The 21,106-nt window shown below is 47.4% G+C and overlaps 2 protein-coding genes across 4 annotated transcripts in view; one reads left to right on the top strand and one right to left on the bottom strand.

Moving 5' to 3' along the window:
• The first annotated feature begins 4,753 nt into the window (after positions 1 to 4,753).
• SH2D7 (SH2 domain containing 7) lies at positions 4,754 to 18,146 on the top strand. The gene is made up of 6 exons (XM_028706661.2): positions 4,754 to 6,877; positions 7,258 to 7,347; positions 11,164 to 11,329; positions 12,864 to 13,088; positions 13,873 to 14,838; positions 15,639 to 18,146. The coding sequence occupies exons 1-6, from the start codon at positions 6,735 to 6,737 to the stop codon at positions 15,687 to 15,689; spliced, it is 1,641 nt and encodes a 546-aa protein (XP_028562494.2). The 5' UTR covers positions 4,754 to 6,734; the 3' UTR covers positions 15,690 to 18,146.
• Positions 18,147 to 19,772: 1,626 nt separating this feature from the next.
• CIB2 (calcium and integrin binding family member 2) overlaps positions 19,773 to 21,106 on the bottom strand; it is a 53,923-nt gene continuing 52,589 nt past the window's right edge. For all 3 annotated transcript variants that reach the window (XM_028705900.2, XM_077918404.1, XM_028705901.2), the window contains one exon: positions 19,773 to 20,886. In XM_028705900.2, the coding sequence (XP_028561733.1) occupies positions 20,865 to 20,886 (22 nt within the window). In that variant the 3' untranslated portion in view covers positions 19,773 to 20,864. The remainder of the gene's footprint in view (positions 20,887 to 21,106) is intronic.

Below are 21,106 nucleotides of genomic sequence, written 5' to 3'. Positions count from 1 at the left end.
AGTTTGACTAAAGTTTCAGTTTAATAACCCCCCGGGGGGAAGGGTTGTCCCTTAACTCATTGCATTTACCATTTCTGCATGTCTGAAAAGTGATGTCAGCTCTTGAAACTTAAAGACCAAAATACTTGGAGGCGTTAAATAATTCCATTGTTAACATGACACAGTGGGGGGGGTGTCTAGATGTTTTCTGAAGTATATTTTATACTTTAGCAGGCAGCTTGAGAAATTCTGAAGGCAGCAGCTGGGTGGGCACATCGAGGGCACATGGGCAAATTGTGAATTGTGAACAGAATTCGTTCCTTTTTGGAGGCGGTTGAACTTTCCAAGCAGTGGCCAGCAATGGGGGATCTTAGGCCCAAGGGGAATGTGGCCCTCCAAGCAGAGGGGCCAAGTTCCACACAACCTTCTTGCATGTGTGTGATGTTACAAGGCCCAGGGAGGCCCAGTGGGACCCTCAAGATTGGGGATGGCTCAGCCTCATCCCCACATGTGGGGCGGGGGCTGAGCTGTCCTCCGCCCCATAGAGTTGCTGCCTCTGCTGCCAAGCCTGCCTCTCTACCTCTGGATAAGGAGGAACTTCTGGATTCAGGTAGGTGGCCGTGTTGGTCTGATGCAGTAGAAATATATATTAAAAAAAAAAAAAATCCAGTAGCACCTTAGAGACCAACTACGTTTGTTCTTGGTATGAGCTTTCATGTGCATGCACACTTCTTCAGCTCTCTTTCCTTTCCTGTGTGAAGAAAAATGAAGGGGAGAAGACCAGTACTGTTTTTCTAGGGGTACTCAAGGGTTCTCAGTACCGGCACCTCCCCCCCCCCCAGGTTAAAAGTGTGGCACAACTTCATGGTGAGTACTGGCACCTTTTTTTTCTTTAAAGAAAGCAAGCACTGGAGAAGACCATTTGCCCTTCCCCCCATTTGAGTATTATGTTTTTTGTGCTGATTCTTCCTTTCCTCAGCGACATCAGGAGATGCCCCTGAATCTCCTACAAAGAGATCTCACGGCCTTCATCCCTTTTGGTTTCTTAGAACTGTAAGATCCTACCCAGGATCTCTCTGTTGGCCCAGAAGCAGAATTCCTACCCATTTTGCCTTTGGAAAGAGTCCTTATGGTGGCAGGAAGAGAACTCCAGATCCAACGGCATGAATCGAGATTTGTCATAGCAAAGGTGATGATGGTGAAATGAAATGATGGACAACAACTCCCACCATCCCTGACCATTGTCCATACTTGCAGGACGTGGCGGAAGGTGGAGCCCAAGAGCATCTAGAGGGCCAGACATTCCCCATCCCTGAACCTGTTCACCTCCAGGTGCAATACCCAGGAATCATGGACTCTGTAGACTCTAAGCTGGTTTGAAAATATGTAAACCTTTAATTCTTGAAGCTACAACCATGAGTCTGACCAAACTGCGGGAGGCAGTGGAAGACAGGAGGGCCTGGCGTGCTAGAGGGGTCCAGGGGGTCACAAAGAGGCGGACACCACTAAACAACAACAACAACAAACCTTCAATTCTGCTCCCAGTGCTTTATCTGAAATTTGGATATACTGGTGGCTAGAGTATCCAATAGTCAGACAAAGAATTAGAAACAGTACTGGTGATGCATATTTGCATATTTTCCAGCTGGCTATATTCCTTCTAGCAGAGACCAATTTGCATTTTTCCTTTAGCAACTTACGCAGGGCCAAAGGAATTATTTGCATGATGTTCCACTGTGATGCCTAACCTTGTAATGTCATAATTCAACCAACAGCAGCAGGTCTAAATATATCAAAATGCAGAGCTGGCAGCACAGAAGATCTGGACTTGTGATTGGCTTCCTGGCTGCCAATCTTCATGCTTGTTTGCTTCTACATCCTGTTTCCAAGCATAGCTCTGAATTCATGAGGGACAGGTGCTTGTGCTTCTTCTTTTAAAACCACATGACAACCAAAAGCTGGGTTTCACAATATTTTAATGACAGCTTATGGGCTGTACAATGAGCATTACACATTCGTTAAAATGACAAAATCCGCATCCATTCAGGTTTTTTTTTAGCCATCTGCATGTACCTTTTTCTGAAATATTAGGTTCGACTACTTAACTTCTTTCTAAATCTTGTGCATTTCAGGAAGCAGTCAAGAAAGAAGCTGCACCTGTCTGTGCCTTTCCTGGAGGTTCGGTTGCAGAAGGAAAAGGCTGTCAAAAGCAAGTTGAATGTGACAATTGTGTTATGGCCCTGATCACTATTTATTTATCCCATTAATGAATCACTTCCCATGAGGCATCCCAAAGCAATTTGCAAAACACTAAAACATATATAGAACGATGGCATATATAAAAACAGTTGAAAAATTTGCATATATAAAACCAGTGCTTTTTTCTGGGGGGACACAGGGGTACACATACCCCTAAACATTTTGTGAATCTAATTTTGACCTCATGGAGGGGCAGTATTTCAATATGAGTAGGAAAATGATATTACCCCTAAACCTTTTTAAAGAAAAAAGCACTGTATAAAACAGATGTGTGTGGGTGTGTTACAACAGCACCTATGTATAAGATCAATTCCAATCCTGTACAGGTAGCAACTGAGATAAAACCCTTTTTGGCACACTCTAGGAGGACAATAGAGAAGGTGTCTGTCCGGCATGTGGTGGGAGGGAACTGCAAAGGGTGGGGGCCACCACATTCAGTTGCAGCATCGTGTAGAGCAGACTTCCTGATACTGTAGGACAGGGGTCGGCAAGGTTTACCTCACCTGGGCCGGTTCATTCCAGTGGAGATCCCTCTGTGGGCCCAATTGCATGTGTGTGTGAGCATACGTGCCCACGATTTCCAGTGTCTGCGCATGTGCAGATGCGATTTCCAGCACCGCGGAACTGAGTCCCCGCACCACGCTGTGCCAGTTTAGCACAGCACGCGGGGACTCGCCGAGCGGGCAGCTCGGTTCGGGGGCGGCTCATGGGCCGGTTAAACGACCCCTGCGGGCCGCTTGTGGCCCATGGGCCTTAGCTTGCCTACCCCTGCTACAGGATCTGCAAGATGCCTTCTCCAGCAGAGTGCAGAGATCGGTTGGGTATGCAGGGGATGAGGCAGTCTCAATCCAGATGTTGCACCTGCTTTGGCCCTTTGCAGAAATTATAGCTAATGGGGGAAGGGAGGGGAAGTAGATTGAAGGGAAATGTGCTGAAGGTCAAAGCCCCCATTTCCTCATCATCGCTCACCTAATCAGATTAGTAGCCCCATGTTTCAAGGAGAAGGAAAGAAAAGTTGCAGGTGATCCCTATCATGGTCTCCTTTTGACCCAGTACACCTTTCACTTGAAAGAGGCTTCATGGCACTGTGGCATTTATTTGCTTATTTAGATTATTTCTATCACTCTCTTCACCCAACTAAGCTTCCAGAGGATGTTACAAGCAATCAGTTAAAATAAGGCAGTCCCAGCCAACAGGCTTACAATCTTGAAGGCACAACACAAAAGGAAAAAGGAGCCGGTAGTAGTTCTTATAAGAACTGGCTGAAATGGAAACCGTTCGGAGGTAGAAGCTGCCTGTCGGAGCTGGCCTTCAGCAGAGTTGATGGCATGAGCCCTGCTTCCCATCTCTCCCACTGAAGCAGTTTGGGGCCCTTGCCTCTGGGGTGCTGTGCAAAGACAGGGTCAGTCTGCAGTGCTGGGCCCACACTGCCTCATCTAATAAGAAAAGGAGCCAATAAGGAAAGAGTTCATGTTTTCCCTATTTTTAGCAGATTTGCAAATGAAGGAACACCATGCAAAAGTGTAACGGACTTTATTCAAATACAGATACATTGCCTGCTTCCATTTTGAAGGGGGTGAGATGATCAGGAGAACAGAAAAGCTAATATACCTTTTCAAACTATCTGGGTGTTTTGGCTCCAACGGAGACAGAACTGAGCAGTGGTTGGGCTTTATATTCCCAGAGGTGGGAAAATCAACCACTGTCTGCCCCATCACCCCAGCAGCCCTTGGGGTAACCAAACGGAGCCTCGTTGGAGCATCTGCTGCAGCCTCCAACATTCCCATCTGGAGCCTGGCCAAATACGAACACTCTGCTTAGCGTCCTGCCAATTCCACACACCCCGCGGAAAAAACCCCGTCTTTGCCATCCAGCCTGAGAAGAGTTCTGGAGAACACAGAAGGAGACATGCGATTGTTGTTAGCTGCCCTGAGCCCAGCTTCGGCTGGGGAGGGCGGGATATAAATAAAATTTATTATTATTTATTATTATTTAATGCACACTTTTAACAGCTGTGCAGAACGAGGGGAAGTGAGCAAAATAAGTTTTTTCCTCCTGTGTCTGCTGAAAATGAGTTGAAATGCTTTCTCACACAGGCATGTTTTGCCAGTTTTCTAGACCCAGGAGGTGCATTTCTGGGGTGGGGTACAAAAAAATGGCCCCTGGAAGTATGGTGTTCCTCTTAGTGGCCACTAGTTGGCACTGTCTGAACACCTCTCCAAGTGTTACTATATCAGGGCTGGCAAAACAACAGGCTCTGAGCCACGCATGTGCACTCGTGCACACTGGCAGAGGAAGAGGATTGCAGGGGGAGCGCACCACCCCCGGCAGCACGATCCTGTGGGGTGCCATCGCAGCTGCCCCCCTCCCGCGCTGGGCGCCATGCCCCCGCAGGCGGCGCGTCACGCACCCAGGATGCGCATCATGCCCCTGCAGGCGGCACACCATGCCCTCAAGACGTGTGCCAGCCCTGCCCCTGCCTGCTATCTGCCACCCCACGCCCCCCCCCCCGGTGCCAGAGCATGAAGCTCCGTCACTGCTCATACACACACACACACACACAATGTTTTTGTAGTTCACCAGAGAAGGTGTTATGTACTGAGTTGAATAGGATCCAAACTGCAGCAGTCTGATTGGTCCTAGAACAATGCAGCAGTATGAGCCAGAACCAGAACCCCTGACCAAGGAACACCCCAGGCCGCAACGCATATGTAGGCGCCAGCGTACCTTGAGGACTACAAATGAATGCAACCTCCCAGGCAGGACTGGAACTTAGAGGGGAGGGGTGTTATGTACTGAGTTGAATAGGATCCAAACTGCAGCAGTCTGATTGGTCCTAGAACAATAGGATCCAAAATGCAGCAGTCTGATTGGTCCTAGAACAATAGGATTCAGAATGCAGCAGTCTGATTGGTCCTAGAACAATGCAGCAGTATGATTGGTTGGCAGGAACCACCCAATCATTCTCCAGATAGAAGTGAATCCACAACCTGATTGGCTTACAGTAGAATTCCGGAATTAGCCAATCATGTGCAGCCCATTGTGTAAATAATGTATATAAAGCAGATACTTTGAGGGGACTTTCATTCATTCCTCCTCACCACTATGAGCTGAATAAAGAGCATGAAATCACTTTGCGACTCTGAGTATATTTCAGAAACCCTCAAAATTATATTTTAAAAAAACAAAATTTTGGTTCTTCCTGCTTTGACTCTATGATGTCAAAAGGTTTTTGTGACAACCCTGCAGAACCCCATCTAGTGTACTTTTTAAAAAACAGAATGTTGGCATGTGGCCCCTGGAGGGTTGACCATGGCACAATGTGGCCCTTAGCCTGAAAAATGTTATCCACCCTAATAGTGCTTGTTTGTTCTTTGATTGCTTATTAAATTTACATCCCAGCCTTCTGCCCAATGGAACCCTGGGCTGGCAATGATGAGTAACATCTTATAAACAATTCCAGTATGGATCTGGACTAGGAAAGATCCCAACTTAAAAGGCTTGCTGGAAGAGGAAGATCTTCGGTGGATGCTTAAAGGCAACAGAGATGGCACCTGCCTAATATTCACAGGGAGGGGATTCCCAGGGGGAGGAGCCACCACACAAAAGGCCCAATTCCAACATTACATAGATGGGCCTCCTGAGCAGACGGCATTTGCAGGAGATGCTCCCTTGCAATGCTCATTGATCAATTGGATATCAATTGGATATAAGGGATGAGACGCTGCTTCCAGTTCCAAGTGATACACACCAAAGCCAGTACCCTGACCTTAGCTCGGCAGCCGGTACGGTTCTTTCCATTCTTTATGTAGGTCCACCTTTAACTAAGGACGGAATCCAATTTCTCCCCGCATTCCTAATGGCTACAGCCATGATGGCTGGGTTCTGCCTCCCCTGTTGCAACTGATATGCTTCTGAATAACAGCTGCTAGGGGTCACATGTGGGCCTTGTTAGTGCATTGGCCAGGATTTGGCATGGGGTGCATTGACATTGATTGGATCACCAGGTTAACAAGAAGAGCTGCTGGACCTCTGCTAACAGTGAAGTGCAATGGTTAGAGTGTTGGACTGTGACCTGGGAGACCAGAGTTTGCTTCCCCACTCAGCGGTGAAACTCACTGGGTGACCTCAGGCCTACTTCACAGGGTTGTTGTGGAAATTAAATAAGGAGTAGGGGAGCTGTATTTGTCACCTAGAGCTCCTTGGAGAAAAGGGTAGGATAAAAATGCAACAAAATACAATAGCTAGAGGTTCAGGCTCTGTCAGACAATTTGAAAGTCACATGAGTTGCCCCAAAGTAAAATTGCATGCTATCCCTGCTATTGAGGAAACATGATCCTCTGTTTATATTTTTACTCTTAGGAAGAGAAAGCTGTAAGCAAATGAGATATCTAGGAGGCTATAATGCACACCATGCAACTCTTCCTTTCCTCCCCTCCCCTTTCAGCTGTTTCCATCTCGGGATAAATAGTAGGCACCAGCAATTTGCTTGAGGGATGGAAGCCAGCCTGGAAATTGAGAACCAGCCCTCCGAAATGCTCAGGGACCTGGTGCTGAGGTGGTTTCTGCAGGCGCAAGTTCCTCTGATGTTACAGGACGGCAGCTTGCCAGAATGGTTCCATGGATTCATTACAAGGAAGTAAGGAGAAAAGCACTGAAATGAATGTTTTAGTTAATTGCCACTGTCTTTTGAACTAGATGATTTGGGATTGATGGGAGGCTGCTGGTTTTGTACCTTTCTCTTTTTATTAAGAAAAGAAAATGTGCTTAACAGGAGAGTCCATGCTAGGGTTGCTGTGGGTTAGTGAATAGATCATCGGGATAGGATTTATTAGATCCACTTTTCTTGAGGACTTTTAAAAAATGCAAACTGATGTGGAAATGTTAAGAACTGAATTTACAATTGGAAAAATGAGAAATGGAGAAAAAACAAAAACTGACAGAATCTTTTATGTCTAACCTCTACTTCTGTACCAAATCAGGCTGTGACATTATAAAAGAAGCTGTCTCTTTGTACAGGCAAACTGAAGAGCAGCTGAAAGAAAAAAGCTTTGGCAGTTTTCTCATCCGATTAAATGAGAGATCGTTTGGATACATCCTCTCCTACAGGTAAGCTTTTGAGTTTAGATTGTCTCTTTGGGCTGGAAAATGTCACCATTTTCAAATTGTCTTATACTGGGTTTTTGTTTGTTTGTTTGTTTTGGACTTCCAGCAGAATGTCATGTAGAATCACTGCTCTCGCTCTCTGCCATTCTCCTCCAATAGGCAGCCCGTTTTCTGTGGCCACTCAGTCCCCATGGGGTGGTTTGGGTGGATGGCCAACCCAAGGGTTGCTGCCTCTATATAAATTTGGTGTTCTTCTGAAAGCCCTGGGCCCCTTCAAGCCTCCTGAAAGCGTTCTCTCTTGTGTGTAGATGGTCTTAGGTAGACTGCTCAGGGAGCAGCGTGTCACCCGAGCACTGGAAAGAGAAGGAATGATGGGGCAACCGGGAACAAATTCCAGAGATGCATGTTATTTGAGGCCACTGACTGCAATCAGGAGGAAATGCAATACTGTGATGCAATACTCTCAGTTGTCCCTCCTAAGACTGAATTGAATCAAGTTCTACTCAGAATAGACCTGCTGAAATGAGGGTAACTAAGTTAGGCATGTCCATTAACTTCAGTGGATTTACTGTGAGTTGATTTTGGATCAAATTCTGCAGGTTTCATCTACAGGTGGTGAGATCCATTGGTGATATTGTTTCGCTCTGTTGACACTGAAATGATTATTTTGGCCCAAGGTTTATAAGTGGGGTGGGGATGGATCCTGGTCTACCATCCTTAAGCGATTGTTTGGTAAGTATATGGGATATGGCAGCTTCCCTCTGGCAACTTGCCCTGTGGAACTCCATGCCAGTAGAGTTTCAGCAGGAACTATTTCTGCCTTCTTTCAGCCACCTTCTGAAAAACTGTATAGTGACTGGTGTGGCTAGCAGCCCTTAATAGCCTTATTCTCCATGGATTTTTACAGGCTTCTGAGTTGATTTGTGGGAAAGTGCCTTCTCCTCTCAGGGTGCCATTTGTGATGTCCTCAGCATGGCCAGGACATGGCATGGACACCTCTGCCCCACAACTGTGAGACCCTTGAAGCTTTGATGCTGTCCATTTTGTTACAAAGCAGGGATGTTGGACTCCAGCTCCCCACAGCCTTAGCCAGCGGGACCAATGGCCAAGAATACTAGGAGTTGCAGCCCAGCGACCACGGGAGGATTCCCCAGTCCTATGGTGGAGCCTGGCTCCTCTTCAAAGCATCACTTTCTGTGACATAAGAGCAACTCCAGTCCTTAGGCAGCCGATTGTTCAGAGAAAACTGACTCCTGATCGAGACCATTCAGATAGTTTGCTAGTCATACCACAAATGGTGAAAGAAGTAGTCATGCAAATTCAGACGTGTTAATGTGTCGAAGGCCCTTGATGAGTCTCTGCATGGTGGCTTCTGTCACTGTGGCTCATTTGTTGTCAAATGAAAAGCATTTATTGCACACCCAAAGCCTTATGACGGGCTCTGTCCATCTCTTCTCTCAAATGCTATGTCTGAATTCAATCCTTCTGTGGTGACTTTCCATGAAGAGGTACTCCTTCTTATACAGAAGGTCAGTATTCAGGCTTCTGGTACTGCTCTGCTTAAAAGAATTAAATATATGATGAGAAGCAGAGCACAGCCAACAAGATAACTTCTCCCACGAAAAATGCAGTCTTTTTCTAATGTACTAATGTATAATAAGGTAAACCCTCATGTGCTAAGCAGAACCTTTGTGATGTTAATTTATTATGTTTGATTTTGGTATGGAAATTTGTTTACCGCTAGATATCATTTGGCATCTGTTATTATACTTGCTATGTTGTAAACAAATAAGAGAAACGAAAGAATGAAATTTATCTTATGGGAGCTAGTGGCTCTTAGGAACATTTTCTAGGGTGCTTTGAAGTTTTTAACAGGCCAAATGAAGCCTATGATCATGGAGGTCCCTATTCTGTACCTTTCTGTTTTTTGCGCCCCACTGACTTCCAGGCAGGACTTCTGGACTACTGCAGTGCTGCACATATGGAGCTGCCTTGACAATTGTTCAGAAGCAGCAACTGGCCTGATTTGTAAATGTGTACAGTTCTGGTGGGTGTGTCATGTGTTAGCGGAGGGACAGTACCTTTGGTTGGGAACATGTCCTGCTCCTTCCTTCTGAGGTACTTTGTCCACCTTTGGTCCTCACCCTGCACTCAGCTCTCACCTGTGGCTCCTAGAAGCTGTCAGCATGCAACAGTGGCCACAATCCCAGGAATGGCTTTGACTGGCCAGTTCAACCAGGTGTGGGTAGCTAATGGGACTCAAACCCTCAGAGAGTTGTGTCTTCCCCTGCATGCGAAGACAGGCTTTGGCAGATGGAGTGGATGAGTCCAAGGGTGTGCCCAACGGTTAAGAAGGCAGTTTCTGCCCATGCTATAAAGGGATGTGAGGGGCAGATGGGGCTTGTCCACCTAGGGAGCCCATCTAGGAGAAGGAAAACTCTGATCCTAAAGCTCTGCTGCCTTGTGGAATATCTTCAGAAGAAGAAAAGGCTAAGGAGTAAACCCTACACAAATTCGGAGTGGAGTCCCTAAGACGGTTGGATGGCGCCTTGTCTGCCTCCTTCCAGCAACTCCTGCAGCCAAGCTGGTGCCCAACGTCTTGCTCTGCTTTCCTTTGGACCACATCAGTGAGGCCAAGAGAGGTCTTGTTCTCTGGGAAGCCCAGGACACCCCTGCACACTGCCCAGGTTTGTATCCTGGAGAGGTCTCTTGGTTGCTGCTAGTGTGGTTGGGCTTTACCCGCAAATGCCAACAGTTCTGGTGGCAGTTACTAAAAAAGGCTATTGGAGAGAAGTGGGCAATGCAAAGCAGAGCAACCAATATGATGGGGGGTCTAGAGCAACTCCTGTATGAGGAAAGGTCACAATCATTTGTGGCTTTTTAGTTTAGGAAGAAAAGGTGAAGCAGGTTGGGGGCACGATAGTAGTTTATAAAAGCATGTCTGTTGTGGAGAAACTGACAGGAGAGATGTTTTTCACTCTTTCTCATTAATACTAGAACCAGGGATTGTCCACCAAAGCTAAATGGTGAGAGATTTGTGACAGACGGAAATAAGCACTTCTGAACAGAGAAAATAGTTAAACTCTAGAACTCACTGCCACAAGACATGGTGATAGATGCCAACCTGGGTGCACAGTAATCCAGACAAAGTTAGGAAACCCAGAACAACGAAGGATCAACTGGGGTTACCTCCAAATCATACGCTTAAAGAACTTTTACAGGCATGGAGCATCCTGGGAACTGTAGTTTGTTATGGGTGCTGGAAACTGCAGCTCTGTGAGATCAGCACCCTTGATAAACTATAAACTACAGTTCCCAAGCTTCTCCGTGGCTGTTAAAAGTAGTATAATAATGCTTTACATGTATGCTGTATTGAGTTGTGGACCATACGATGTCAAACAGGAAAGCTATTGTTCATTTCTGAATCTCTCAAACATTTCTATTGTATTGGGGCAACCCAGTCAGATGCGCAGGATATAAATAAAATTATTATTATTAAAATAAAATATATATTTTTTAATGTGTTGAGTGATTGTATGGGCTGAGTGCTTTGCTAATTCAGGTTGAAATTTAAATGAGGAGGACATTGGAAGCATCCCTGGTCAAGCCCTGTTTTCAGGCTGTGCATGGAGCTGAGTTGCCCCCGTCACAGTCAAGGACATGAATCATGTTCTCTGAAGCAGACTTAGTAGCTGCCTGAGGGTACAGGACCTGTCACTAACAATGCGCCCAGATCTTCTGCTCCCTTTGCCCACACTCCTAGACCAGTGGAAATTCCTCTCTGCCTAGTCCTAAAAGGGGCACTTCTTTTGACTGCAGGGGAAAAGATCGATGCCGCCATTTTGTCATCAGTTGTCAACGGAATGGATGTTATGTCATATCAGGGGACACCCAGACCCATCCAAGCCTTGCGGAGCTCATAAGCTACTACCAGACTTCCAAGATAGAGCCTTTTGGAGAAAATCTGACTATGGCCTGTCCAAATGTGAGTCAAGCATTAGAGACTTTGTTTCAAAAATATAATCCTTCCTATAGTCATCATGTGAACTGAATTGCTGATCTGAGCATTACATTTTGCCAAAAGCAACCACAGATAGAGTCATCCTGTTGCTTTTAGTCAAGTACAGCAATGTGATCAACAATCCAGTTCATCTGGACATGATGGTACCCTAAAATTGGATAAGCACCTCTTTATGTGCCCAGATGTTTCAACACGTTTTATAGCCTATTTTAACTTTCTGACATAATTTGCAGGATTTTGTTGGGTTTTATTGGGGGGTTGGGGGTGCATTTTCATGCTTGATGTTCTGTGTTGTTTTTATGTTTTATTATAACTTTGTTGGGGACACGGGTGGCGCTGTGGGTTAAACCACAGAGCCTAGGACCTGCCGATCGAAAGGTTGGTGGTTCGAATCCCCGCGGTGGGGTGAGCTCCCGTCGTTCGGTCCCAGCTCCTGCCTACCTAGCAGTTCGAAAGCACCCCTAAGTGCAAGTAGATAAATAGGGACCGCTTTCTAGCGGGAAGGTAAACGGTGTTTCTGTGTGCGGCGCTGGTGCTGGCTCGCCAGATGCAGCTTAGTCACGCTGGCCACGTGACCCGGAAGTGTCTTCGGACAGCACTGGCTCCCGGCCTCTTGAGCGAGATGAGCGCGCAACCCTAGAGTCGGTCACGACTGGCCCGTACGGGCAGGGGTACCTTTACCTTTTTATAACTTTGTTATTGGAGTTTGATCCTGAAGGTTGGACTAGAAAACACAAGTCTAGGGCATAGTCTCCAACTGCCCCCAAAATGCTGGGACCGTCACAAAAACCCTTAAACCATCACGGCTTCTCACTTTCTCATACAGAGTCCCAAATTCCCATCTTCATAGAGATACACTAACCGCAAATGGCTTGGTGTTGGGGGAAGCAGAGGTAGAGAGAGTTGCCAAGTGAGGCCTTCTCCTCCTCCGCCGCCACCTCCTCTGCCCAAGTTGGAGAAGGTGGGTGGAGGGAAAGAGGGGGAAAGTCTTGCACCAGGCCCCGGGGAGGAGAAAGGGGGAGTGGCACAAGGGGGGCACCACTGCTGACACTGCCAGTGCCACCGTGGGAAGCTTTGACTCTCCGGCCTGGCAGCCACCCATCCAGCTGCCATGCTGAGACCCTGAGAAGGAGCAGGCCCTGGGGGTTTGGGGTGGTTGGGAAGGCTGTAGCTGGCAGGGTGCAGGCAGGCCGGGGGGGCTGTAGTTTGAGGGGTGTGGGGTGGACAAGGAGGTTATGGGGGTCAAGGGACACTGGGCTTTGTATTCTTTCAACTGCAGGGATGCTCCAGGAAATGATTCATTTAACTTCTACAGCTGCCTGAAAACTCTATGTGTTAACATTTAAGGCTGGAAAAATGAAAAGTTGAGAAAAACTGAAAGTGACATATTCCTTGGAGCAAAGGTCCATCTAATTCAGCATTCCATTTTTCCTCCAAATCCTCTTGCAAATCTAACTACTGTTATCCCCCTTTCTATTTCTTTTCCATACCCTGATAGCAAGAGGAAAGAAGCATCTATGATGAAATCTCTGTGCATCAGCCAAGAGCTTTCCAGCAAAGCTCTGCAAGCACCATTTCGGAGCTGACCAGAGAAGTGTCTGGCAGCTCACCAGCCTCCAGGCCAGCAAAAGAAGACAGCAGCCCCCAGCCAGTGACACCCAGGAAAAAGCTTCAGGAGCAGCAGGAGTCTTTGTCAAGGGAGAACCGGAAGCTGAGCCCAGAGGTAGATTTTTCTTGAGGAAAAAGCTCTGAGTGGCTACTGTTAGAAAGATGCTGGCAGTGGTTTTCAGTAGTTTAAATGGCTTTAAACAGACCAATTACTAAAAGAGGCAAACCCTCGCTCTACTTAAAAGTTGGAAGAGGAAGGTCTTCAGTAGGTGCCGGAAAGGTAAGAGAGACAGTGCCTAATATTCAAGGGGAGGAAATTCCAAAGAGGAGGTGCGACCACACAAAAGGCCTGGTTCCTATGTTGCGCAGAATGGACCTTCTGGTAAGATGGCATCTGCTGGTCACCCTCACCTGAAGAGCCTAGTGATCAACTAGGTATAGAAGGGATGAGACCATCTTTCAGGTATCCTGATCCCAAGCTCTATAGGGCTTCACACACCAAAACCAGGAACATAGCCAGTAGCCAGTGAAATTCTTTATGTAGGTTCCTTGAAATGTGAACTGAATCAAACTTCTTTCTTCACCCCTACTGACTACGAGGCAGGATGGCTGTGTTGTACCTCTACTGGGGGGGGGTGATATGCCTCCATATGCTGGTTGCTGGAAATCAGAAGTGGAGAGCTGTGCTCAGGTCCTGCCTCAGGGCTTCCCATAGGCATCCAGTTGGCCACTGTGGGAACAGGATGCTGGAATGGATAAGCCAATGGCCTGACTCACTAGAGCTCTTTTTGATGTTCTTTGAAAAGATCACTGTCCTCTCTCATCTTAAAATCCTTGTTTAAGAACTGGACATTAATCTCAGCCACTTCTTCTTGCTTTCCTGCCCCTTTCTATCTCAGCAGGACCCCGAAGCAGCCCCACTGGTGCCAGACAAGAGCTGCTTGCTAATGGCAGAAACCTTTGAGGAAGACTTTGGAACCGAAGGAAGCATTGCTTATTCAGCAGTGAAGAAACACCCGTTAGACAACAGGAGCCTGGAGGTGCCAAAATACATGTGCAAAGTGTTGGTGGACAGTTTGCCAAAGCCTGAAGAACCCGGCCAAGTTAGTGCCTCTCCCTACAAGAAAAAAACAAGTACCGTGTTTGCATTGACTAAGCAATCTGATAGTCTATATGGCAAAAAAGTCACAGAAAACTCCCATCCAGAAACTACTTACTCCATAATTAGCCGAGACCAAGACAAGAGCTGTTTGGCATTCCCTGCCCCCACCAGTGGTCCATCCTCTGTTGCTACACCCAAGAAAGCAATGCTAAGCCCTCCTGCTTCAGCTCCTCCCAAGCTGTCTCCTAAGTTACCTAATAAGCCTGTGACCTCCTCAGAACTCTGGGGGTCGCAGTCTCCATTTGCAGCCTATGCCAGCTCTCTTGTGTTTGAGAAAGAGCCTCAGGAACCAAACCACCCCCAGAGTTTGCCAGATTTGCCAAGGGGAAACATGCATGGGCAGATTATTAAGATGAAACACCCTAAATCCACAGCACCCCTCCATGGTGATGATCTTGATGAGGCAAGCAATACTTATGAACAGATTCCTTTTACTTGGTCAAAGGGCATCACCCATGACCCCAATTCAGAAAAGCTTCTCCAGTCTTCACTAATACAGCCCAAAGAGACTTATGATCAAATCTCTGTGAAGACTGGGAGATCCTCTAAGGCACAGGTCTATACTGTGAATCCATGCAAAAAGAGCCCTGATCCGTTCTCCAAAGCCTTTTCCTCAAAAAGGAATGTCTTCACTGCAGAGAACACCTATGAACAAATTCACTTCAGTCCTGGAAAAGAAGCAGAATGCAAGGCAAGCCAAAAGGTAAACTCTACTCAGCTTGCATAAAATAGCTCCGCTCATCCAAACCCAGCACCAATCCAAATCAGGTCCTGTTGCACTTGCACCCCTTTGGTGTCACCCGGGATGGAACAGGGCCCAATCCTTCCCCCAGATCCCAACATGTGCCCACTTCCCTTATCCAGTGGTGGCAGCAGAGTGTTGGAATAGAAGTTTTTCCTGCTCTCCATTCTCTCCACATGCCTTTCTGGTGCCCAGCACACTGCTTCGGCTGCAAATTAGGCACCTGGCTGGGAAATGCAGTTAGCAAGGTCAGAAACACTGAGAAATTCATACTTCCCAGTGCTCCTGGTGTCTGGGTCACAGCATAGCAGCATGCAAGGCAAAAGGGAGCGGGGAAAGAGTTTTGCATTAGCTCAATTGGATAGTTTGTGGTGCTGATAACACCAAAATTGCTGGTTTGATCTCCTTTTGAGTCAGCTGCATATTTTTGCAATGCAGGGACTTCGACTACATGATCCTTGGGGTCCCTTCCAACTCCACAATTCCATGATTCTATGATTCCGTCCCTCCCATGATGCCCCTGATGGAACAGCAGTGAAGAGGAGGGGGTGTTTTGAAGGAGGTGTGGCAGGTGGGAAGTGGGGAAAGAGCCCTGATTTCTTCCCCAGCTCAGATTAAAATCCAAGCTGAAGATGAACTTTCCAGGGTGCAAAGCTTGCCTTTTCAATTACCCTCGTGCATAACTGCTCGCTAGACTACCTAAAAATCTCTCTCTGCCTTCCTTTTGAAATAAACCTTCATGTAATTCATTTCCCTACCAGAGTGATAAGCCCAGAAGATTCCTGTTTGCAGAAAAGAAGACTAAATTCTGAGCACTGTGCTTGAACTGTCGCTCTGAGCCTCAACCTGTACTAAAGATCACTAAATGAGAACCAGCAGCAGCTTGGCTTCCTAACAGTCTTCTTCCGCTGTGTTACGAAACCTCATTGTTTCCTACTCTGGGCTGCAATGGTTGCATTTTTACAGAAGTCCCTTTTCCCATCACAAGGCATGCATGCTTTTCTAGAACGTCCTATCTGCTCCGTCAGACGGTTCTGCTGACATATAAGTATCAGGTCTGATGTTTAGAGATAACCTTAGCAGCAAAAACCATATTTACCTATTTATTTGAAGTGGCTCTTCGCCTTGGCCGTGGGTTGGCAAACTATGGTCCGCGGGTCAGATCAGGCCCAATTGCTTTCTAGATCCGGCCTGCATATGTGCTTTCTAGATCCGGCCCGCGGACGGTGTGGGATCCAGGCAGCCGGCATAGCGTGCGCATGCACAATGGTTTTTGTGACTCAGCCAGGTTTGGGGGTCAAAAGTGAGGCAGGCGGCTGCTGAAGACAAGCCCCTTCTCCGCCCGTCGCACGCGCAGCAATCTTTTCTTCCGGGGTGGGGGAGAGGGAAAAGGAGCCACAGTTTGGATTTCAGGAAGGGCAGTTGCGGCGGCAGGGGCTCAGAGGCGCCTCGGGAGCGACGCCCGCCGGAGTCTGTGGCAGCGGTGGAGGAAGCGGGGAGCGCCTGGGCGGCTGCACTCCAATGCAGCTCTGCGCTCTGCTGGGGAGGCCGCTCATGAGCTACACGGTGCGAGCCAAGGAAAGGTAAATCGCCACCACCACCGCCTCATCTTCCCTCACGTGGGGAAAAGAACGTTTTTGCTTGAGCGGCGCCAGCCTGACTTGGCGTGGCCAATGGCTTTTCCCTTCACCCACGCATGCGCACACGCTCTCCAGGGCTGACAGGAATGGCACGCTTACCTCAGCCCCCCACCCACACCCACCCCACCTTACGAGAGAAATAAGAACTGTCAATGTATAAAATGCAAAGGAAGCAGCGTGGGTGTATGAGGGAACACCCCCCCCCCAAAAAGTCACATTTGGGCAACGTTGGGGCTGGTCCCAATAAGGTGTTTTGCCAAAAATGTGGGTCATAATCATGGCAACATACAGTCTGGCCCCCCACAAGGTCTGAGGGACAATGGTTTTTATGCCAAGAGCCAAGTTCCCTCGTGCACAACCTTCCAGGGGCCACATGGACATCCTAAATGAATAAAAGCATAAATTCTAAAACTAAAGAAAAACAGTTGGGGGTCATTTAACAAAGTTCTGTTTTGGGTGGTGTATTTTGCTTATGAAAGAACATGTATATAGAAAAGTAACAGGAAGAGTCTCACCAGGAGACAACTCCTATAATGACTTTTGTCAAGCTGGTGCCCAGGGAATGCTTTTGGGCTACAACTCCCATCAGCCGCAGACAGCACTGTGACACAGCACTCAACTGCCCCGCTTTGAGCAGGAGACCCCAAATTCACAGACCGGGGATATCACAGGACTATGGGGATTTTAGGAGCTACGCAGGTGGCGCTGTGGTCTAAACCATAGAGCCTAGGACTTCCCGATCAGAAGGTCGGCAGTTCGAATCCCCACGACGGGGTGAGCTCCCGTTGCTCGGTCCCTGCTCCTGCCAACCTAGCAGTTCAAAAGCACGTCAAAGTGCAAGTAGGTAAATAGGTACCGCTCAGGCGGGAAGGTAAACGGCGTTTCCATGCGCTGCTCTGGTTTCGCCAGAAGCGGCTTAGTCATGCTGGCCACATGACCCGGAAAAACTGTCTGCGGACAAACGCCGGCTCCTTCAGCCAGTATAGCAAGATGAGCACCGCAACCCCAGAGTCGTCCGCGACTGGACTTAACTGTTAGGGGTCCTTTACCTTTTTATGGGGATTTTCAGTACTCCTTTTGGTCCATATAACTCTCCCCCCTAGGAATGGGGAATCTGTGTTTCTCCCTTTGCAATTGGACCACAACTCCCATCATCCCTTCCTCTTGGCCATGCTGGCTGGGGCTGGTAGGACTGAAGTCAAGCAGGGCACCCTGCTGGGAATGGCTGCTGTAGTAGCACTATCAGACAGACAGACAGACAGAGTGAAATCTCTCTAGCCACTGTCATCACTGGGATGCAACGGGGGTGATGGGATTTGGAGCCCAACAGCATCTGGAATCACCCTAAGCACCCACGATAATGGGGGGGGGGGGAGGGTCCAATACTCAAAATTACTTTGCTGCTACTTTTTGTTTCGGGGTTGACACACTATCCTCAAACTGCATCTATATTAAAATCCTGGATACCTAAACAAAACATTTCCTTTTGGGTGCTTCTGTTCAGTGCTCCACTCACCCAATTCCACCTTCCCCCGGCCCTCCTCCCCAGTTTCTCATCCTGTCCCTCTGTAATATTTTCAATCAATATTTCATGGTCCCTGAGTGCACTCAGTCCTCCTTTCTCTGTTTCTGAAGTCTTCCCTTCCCCATCTTGGGGCTCGATCTGCAGCTCAATGACAGAACATCTGCTTTACATGCAGGCGGCCCCAGGTTCCACCCCTGGCGCCTCCAGGAAGGGCTGGGAGCTGTGGAGACTTTGGCCTCGCAAGCTTCAGCAGTGCCCTCTGCAATGCTAATATTTGGTCCCCTCCCCCGCCTCTCATGCTCAGTTTGACATCATTGTTGTGCCCCCCCCCCATGGCAGTGTGCCCAGTGTGGCAGAAGCAGTCGCGCTATCCTAAAACTGCTGGGAGGCAGCCATGTCTGGAATCCTGGGACGATGGTGTGACTCCATATAAAGCAACTTTCTACGTTGGAAGAACTGTTTTCTTGTGGGCAGCCGTCACTTCTCCCCTCAGGAAGATCATCGGAAAAGATGCCAAGGATTGAATCTGGGACCTTCTGCCTGCCTGTCTGAAGGCCTTGGGCTGGTCCTGGTTAATTCCCACATGCTGTGGAAAGTTTCTTTGCCCCCTCTCTCTAGCAGTCATTAGGAGAAAGCATGAAAATTCACAATGCGATGGGATGGTGTCATGATAGCAAGAGAGAACTTGCTGGTCACATGTGAAATGGTAACAGGTGCCCTGGCCTCTGGAGGCCTCCAGAATTGTCTTTATTTCTCCCCTGGTTTGGGAGTTCTGAATTACCTGGTCTTCTTTCCAAAGCAGAATGGATGCATTGATCCTCCTCCATCCCTTTTGGACAAGTTTCTCTTCAGAATTCAGAGTGAATTCAGTCCTTTTTAAAATCCTACCCCGTCCACATCACTAATGCACATGCAATGATTTTTTTAAAACCCACAGAAGCATATCTACAAGCAATTGTAGTGTGATTTGTACACCTGTTTTGGTGTGATGATTTGTATAATCCACAGCAGCTGGTATTCAGATGCATATGCCTTTGATGGTAGAGGCAGAGCAGAGCCATTGTGGAGTGCTTTTTTTGTGCAGTGTTTTAGCAAGACATGCATCAGTGTAACAAAGGGTGGGAACAATGCAAAGGAACCTAATAAAATGCTGCTTAACACACATGGCAGTGTGGTGCAGTGGTTAAAGTGTTGGACTAAGACCAGGGAGAGACCAGGGTTCAAATCTCCACTCAGCCACAAAACTCATTGGGTAACCTTGGGCCAGTCACTACCTCTCTGCCTAACCTACCTCACAGAATAAGAAGAAGAAGAAGAGTTTGGATTTGATATCCCGCCTTTCACTCCCTTTAAGGAGTCTCAAAGCGGCTGACATTCTCCTTTCCCTTCCTCCCCCACAACAAACACTCTGTGAGGTGAGTGGGGCTGAGAGACTTCAGAGAAGTGTGACTGGCCCAAGGTCACCCAGCAGCTGCATCTGGAGGAGCGGAGACGCGAACCCGGTTCCCCAGATTACGAGACTACCGCTCTTAACCACTACACCATACTGGCACCATACAGGGGTGTTGTGGGGAATAAATGAGGAGGGAAAGAACCATCTACCCTACCTTGAGCTCCTTGAATAAAAAATGTGGGATATAAATTCAATGAATGAATATTAAAGCTCCTATTCCAGAACTAATTTCAGAAATCTTTCTCCTTATACCAGGCCAAAAAACCACCAAGAAGAATAAAATCAGGAGTAGTTTAATCATGGACAACTTGGATACAGAAGCCACAAATATGTATCAGAGCCCTTCTATAAGACTGTTAGAGAACAGTTATTGTACATGTGTGATTGTCATCCTGCCCCAGTTTTCAGCCAAGACTGGGCATGAAAAGAAAAGGAAGGAAGCTGGTTTTGTAGAGAGGGTATGAGAGCCAAGAGTCAGGGGTTGCTGTCATGCATTTGAGGAGGAAGATTGCATAGCTGGCTTTCTTTAAAAAGCAGGAGGTGTCCTTATTCTTGGTGATGTACTTCCTCTTTACTTTTTCATGAGTATATTCTTGGCTTGATCTTGTGTGTGTGGTTGTTGTTGTTTTGCAATATGTCAGAAATATTGAATTTAATATGAAACTAAATGAGACCCTCATGGGATGCCAGCAACATGATTCAAAAAGAGTCCATTTGAAGAAGAATTGTTTGCTAATATATGACACTTTTTAAAAAAAAAAATGTTTCAAGTTTCTTCAGGATGTGAGCATCCATACAATACTGGTTGCTTAAGCACCTAAAGCCAGCCCAGCGGCTCCCTGGGCACGGACACCCATCTTCCATGATCACAGATGCAGCCACATCCATCTGTGTCAGCTGACAGCTCCAGACAGACAGTGCTACGCAACGGTGGAGACATCTCCTGTAAGGCCGGTTTTTATGTTTATCCATTACCTTCTGGGAGTCTCTGCTAGATCGCTCTTTCCTTTTTGCTTGGAGGGACAACAATATCAAATCTTTACAAATATAAAAATTGCAGGGAGACACACAGAGCAGCATCTGGTCTGGTTAAAACAATGTGGCCACCCCACAACTTTTCATCTGCCTGCCACATCACTGGCCAACGGTGAAGGTGGGGGGAGCCAAATGTCTCCACAGGTTCATTCCAGAGAAACAGCTTCTTCTCTTCATTACTGTGAAACTCTGAGATTTGTTCACTCGTCTGTTACAGAATTCAGAGGAGGAGGCTGACATGTAGGCCCCCTCCCCCTGCAAACACATGCAGTGCTTGAGATTCAGGGAGGCAGGACAGGCGTCAAATAATTCCCAGCAGCTCAGCCCAACATTTTCAGATTCGTATATGGAAGGTGCTGCAGAGACATAAACAAGATTCAAGGTAACAGCAGAGCAGAAGCATCGCTTTGGAAGAGCTGACAAAGGTGAGATATAAATGCAGTAAATAAATGAAGTACAGACAAAACTCAGGTGTGTGTGTGTAGTGGATTAAATATTTTGTCACATATATCTGAACAGTGGGCTCACATCTTGGAGCCCCCCCTTCAAATACTCGCAACACCCCTGGGCAAACAG

This window comes from Podarcis muralis, chromosome 14 (genome assembly GCF_964188315.1).
Source record: "Podarcis muralis chromosome 14, rPodMur119.hap1.1, whole genome shotgun sequence".
NCBI lineage: Eukaryota > Metazoa > Chordata > Lepidosauria > Squamata > Lacertidae > Podarcis > Podarcis muralis.
Note: the sequence above shows the minus strand (reverse complement) of the source record. Positions and strands in the feature narration are given on the sequence as shown.

Coding starts and splice junctions, on each gene's coding strand:
- SH2D7 (XM_028706661.2), top strand. CDS start 6,735: ATGGAAGCCAGCCTGGAAATTGAGAACCAGCCCTCCGAAATGCTCAGG. Junction 7,348..11,163: donor GGATACATCCTCTCCTACAG/GTAAGCTTTTGA, acceptor TTTTGACTGCAG/GGGAAAAGATCGATGCCGCC. Junction 11,330..12,863: donor TGACTATGGCCTGTCCAAAT/GTGAGTCAAGCA, acceptor ATACCCTGATAG/CAAGAGGAAAGAAGCATCTA.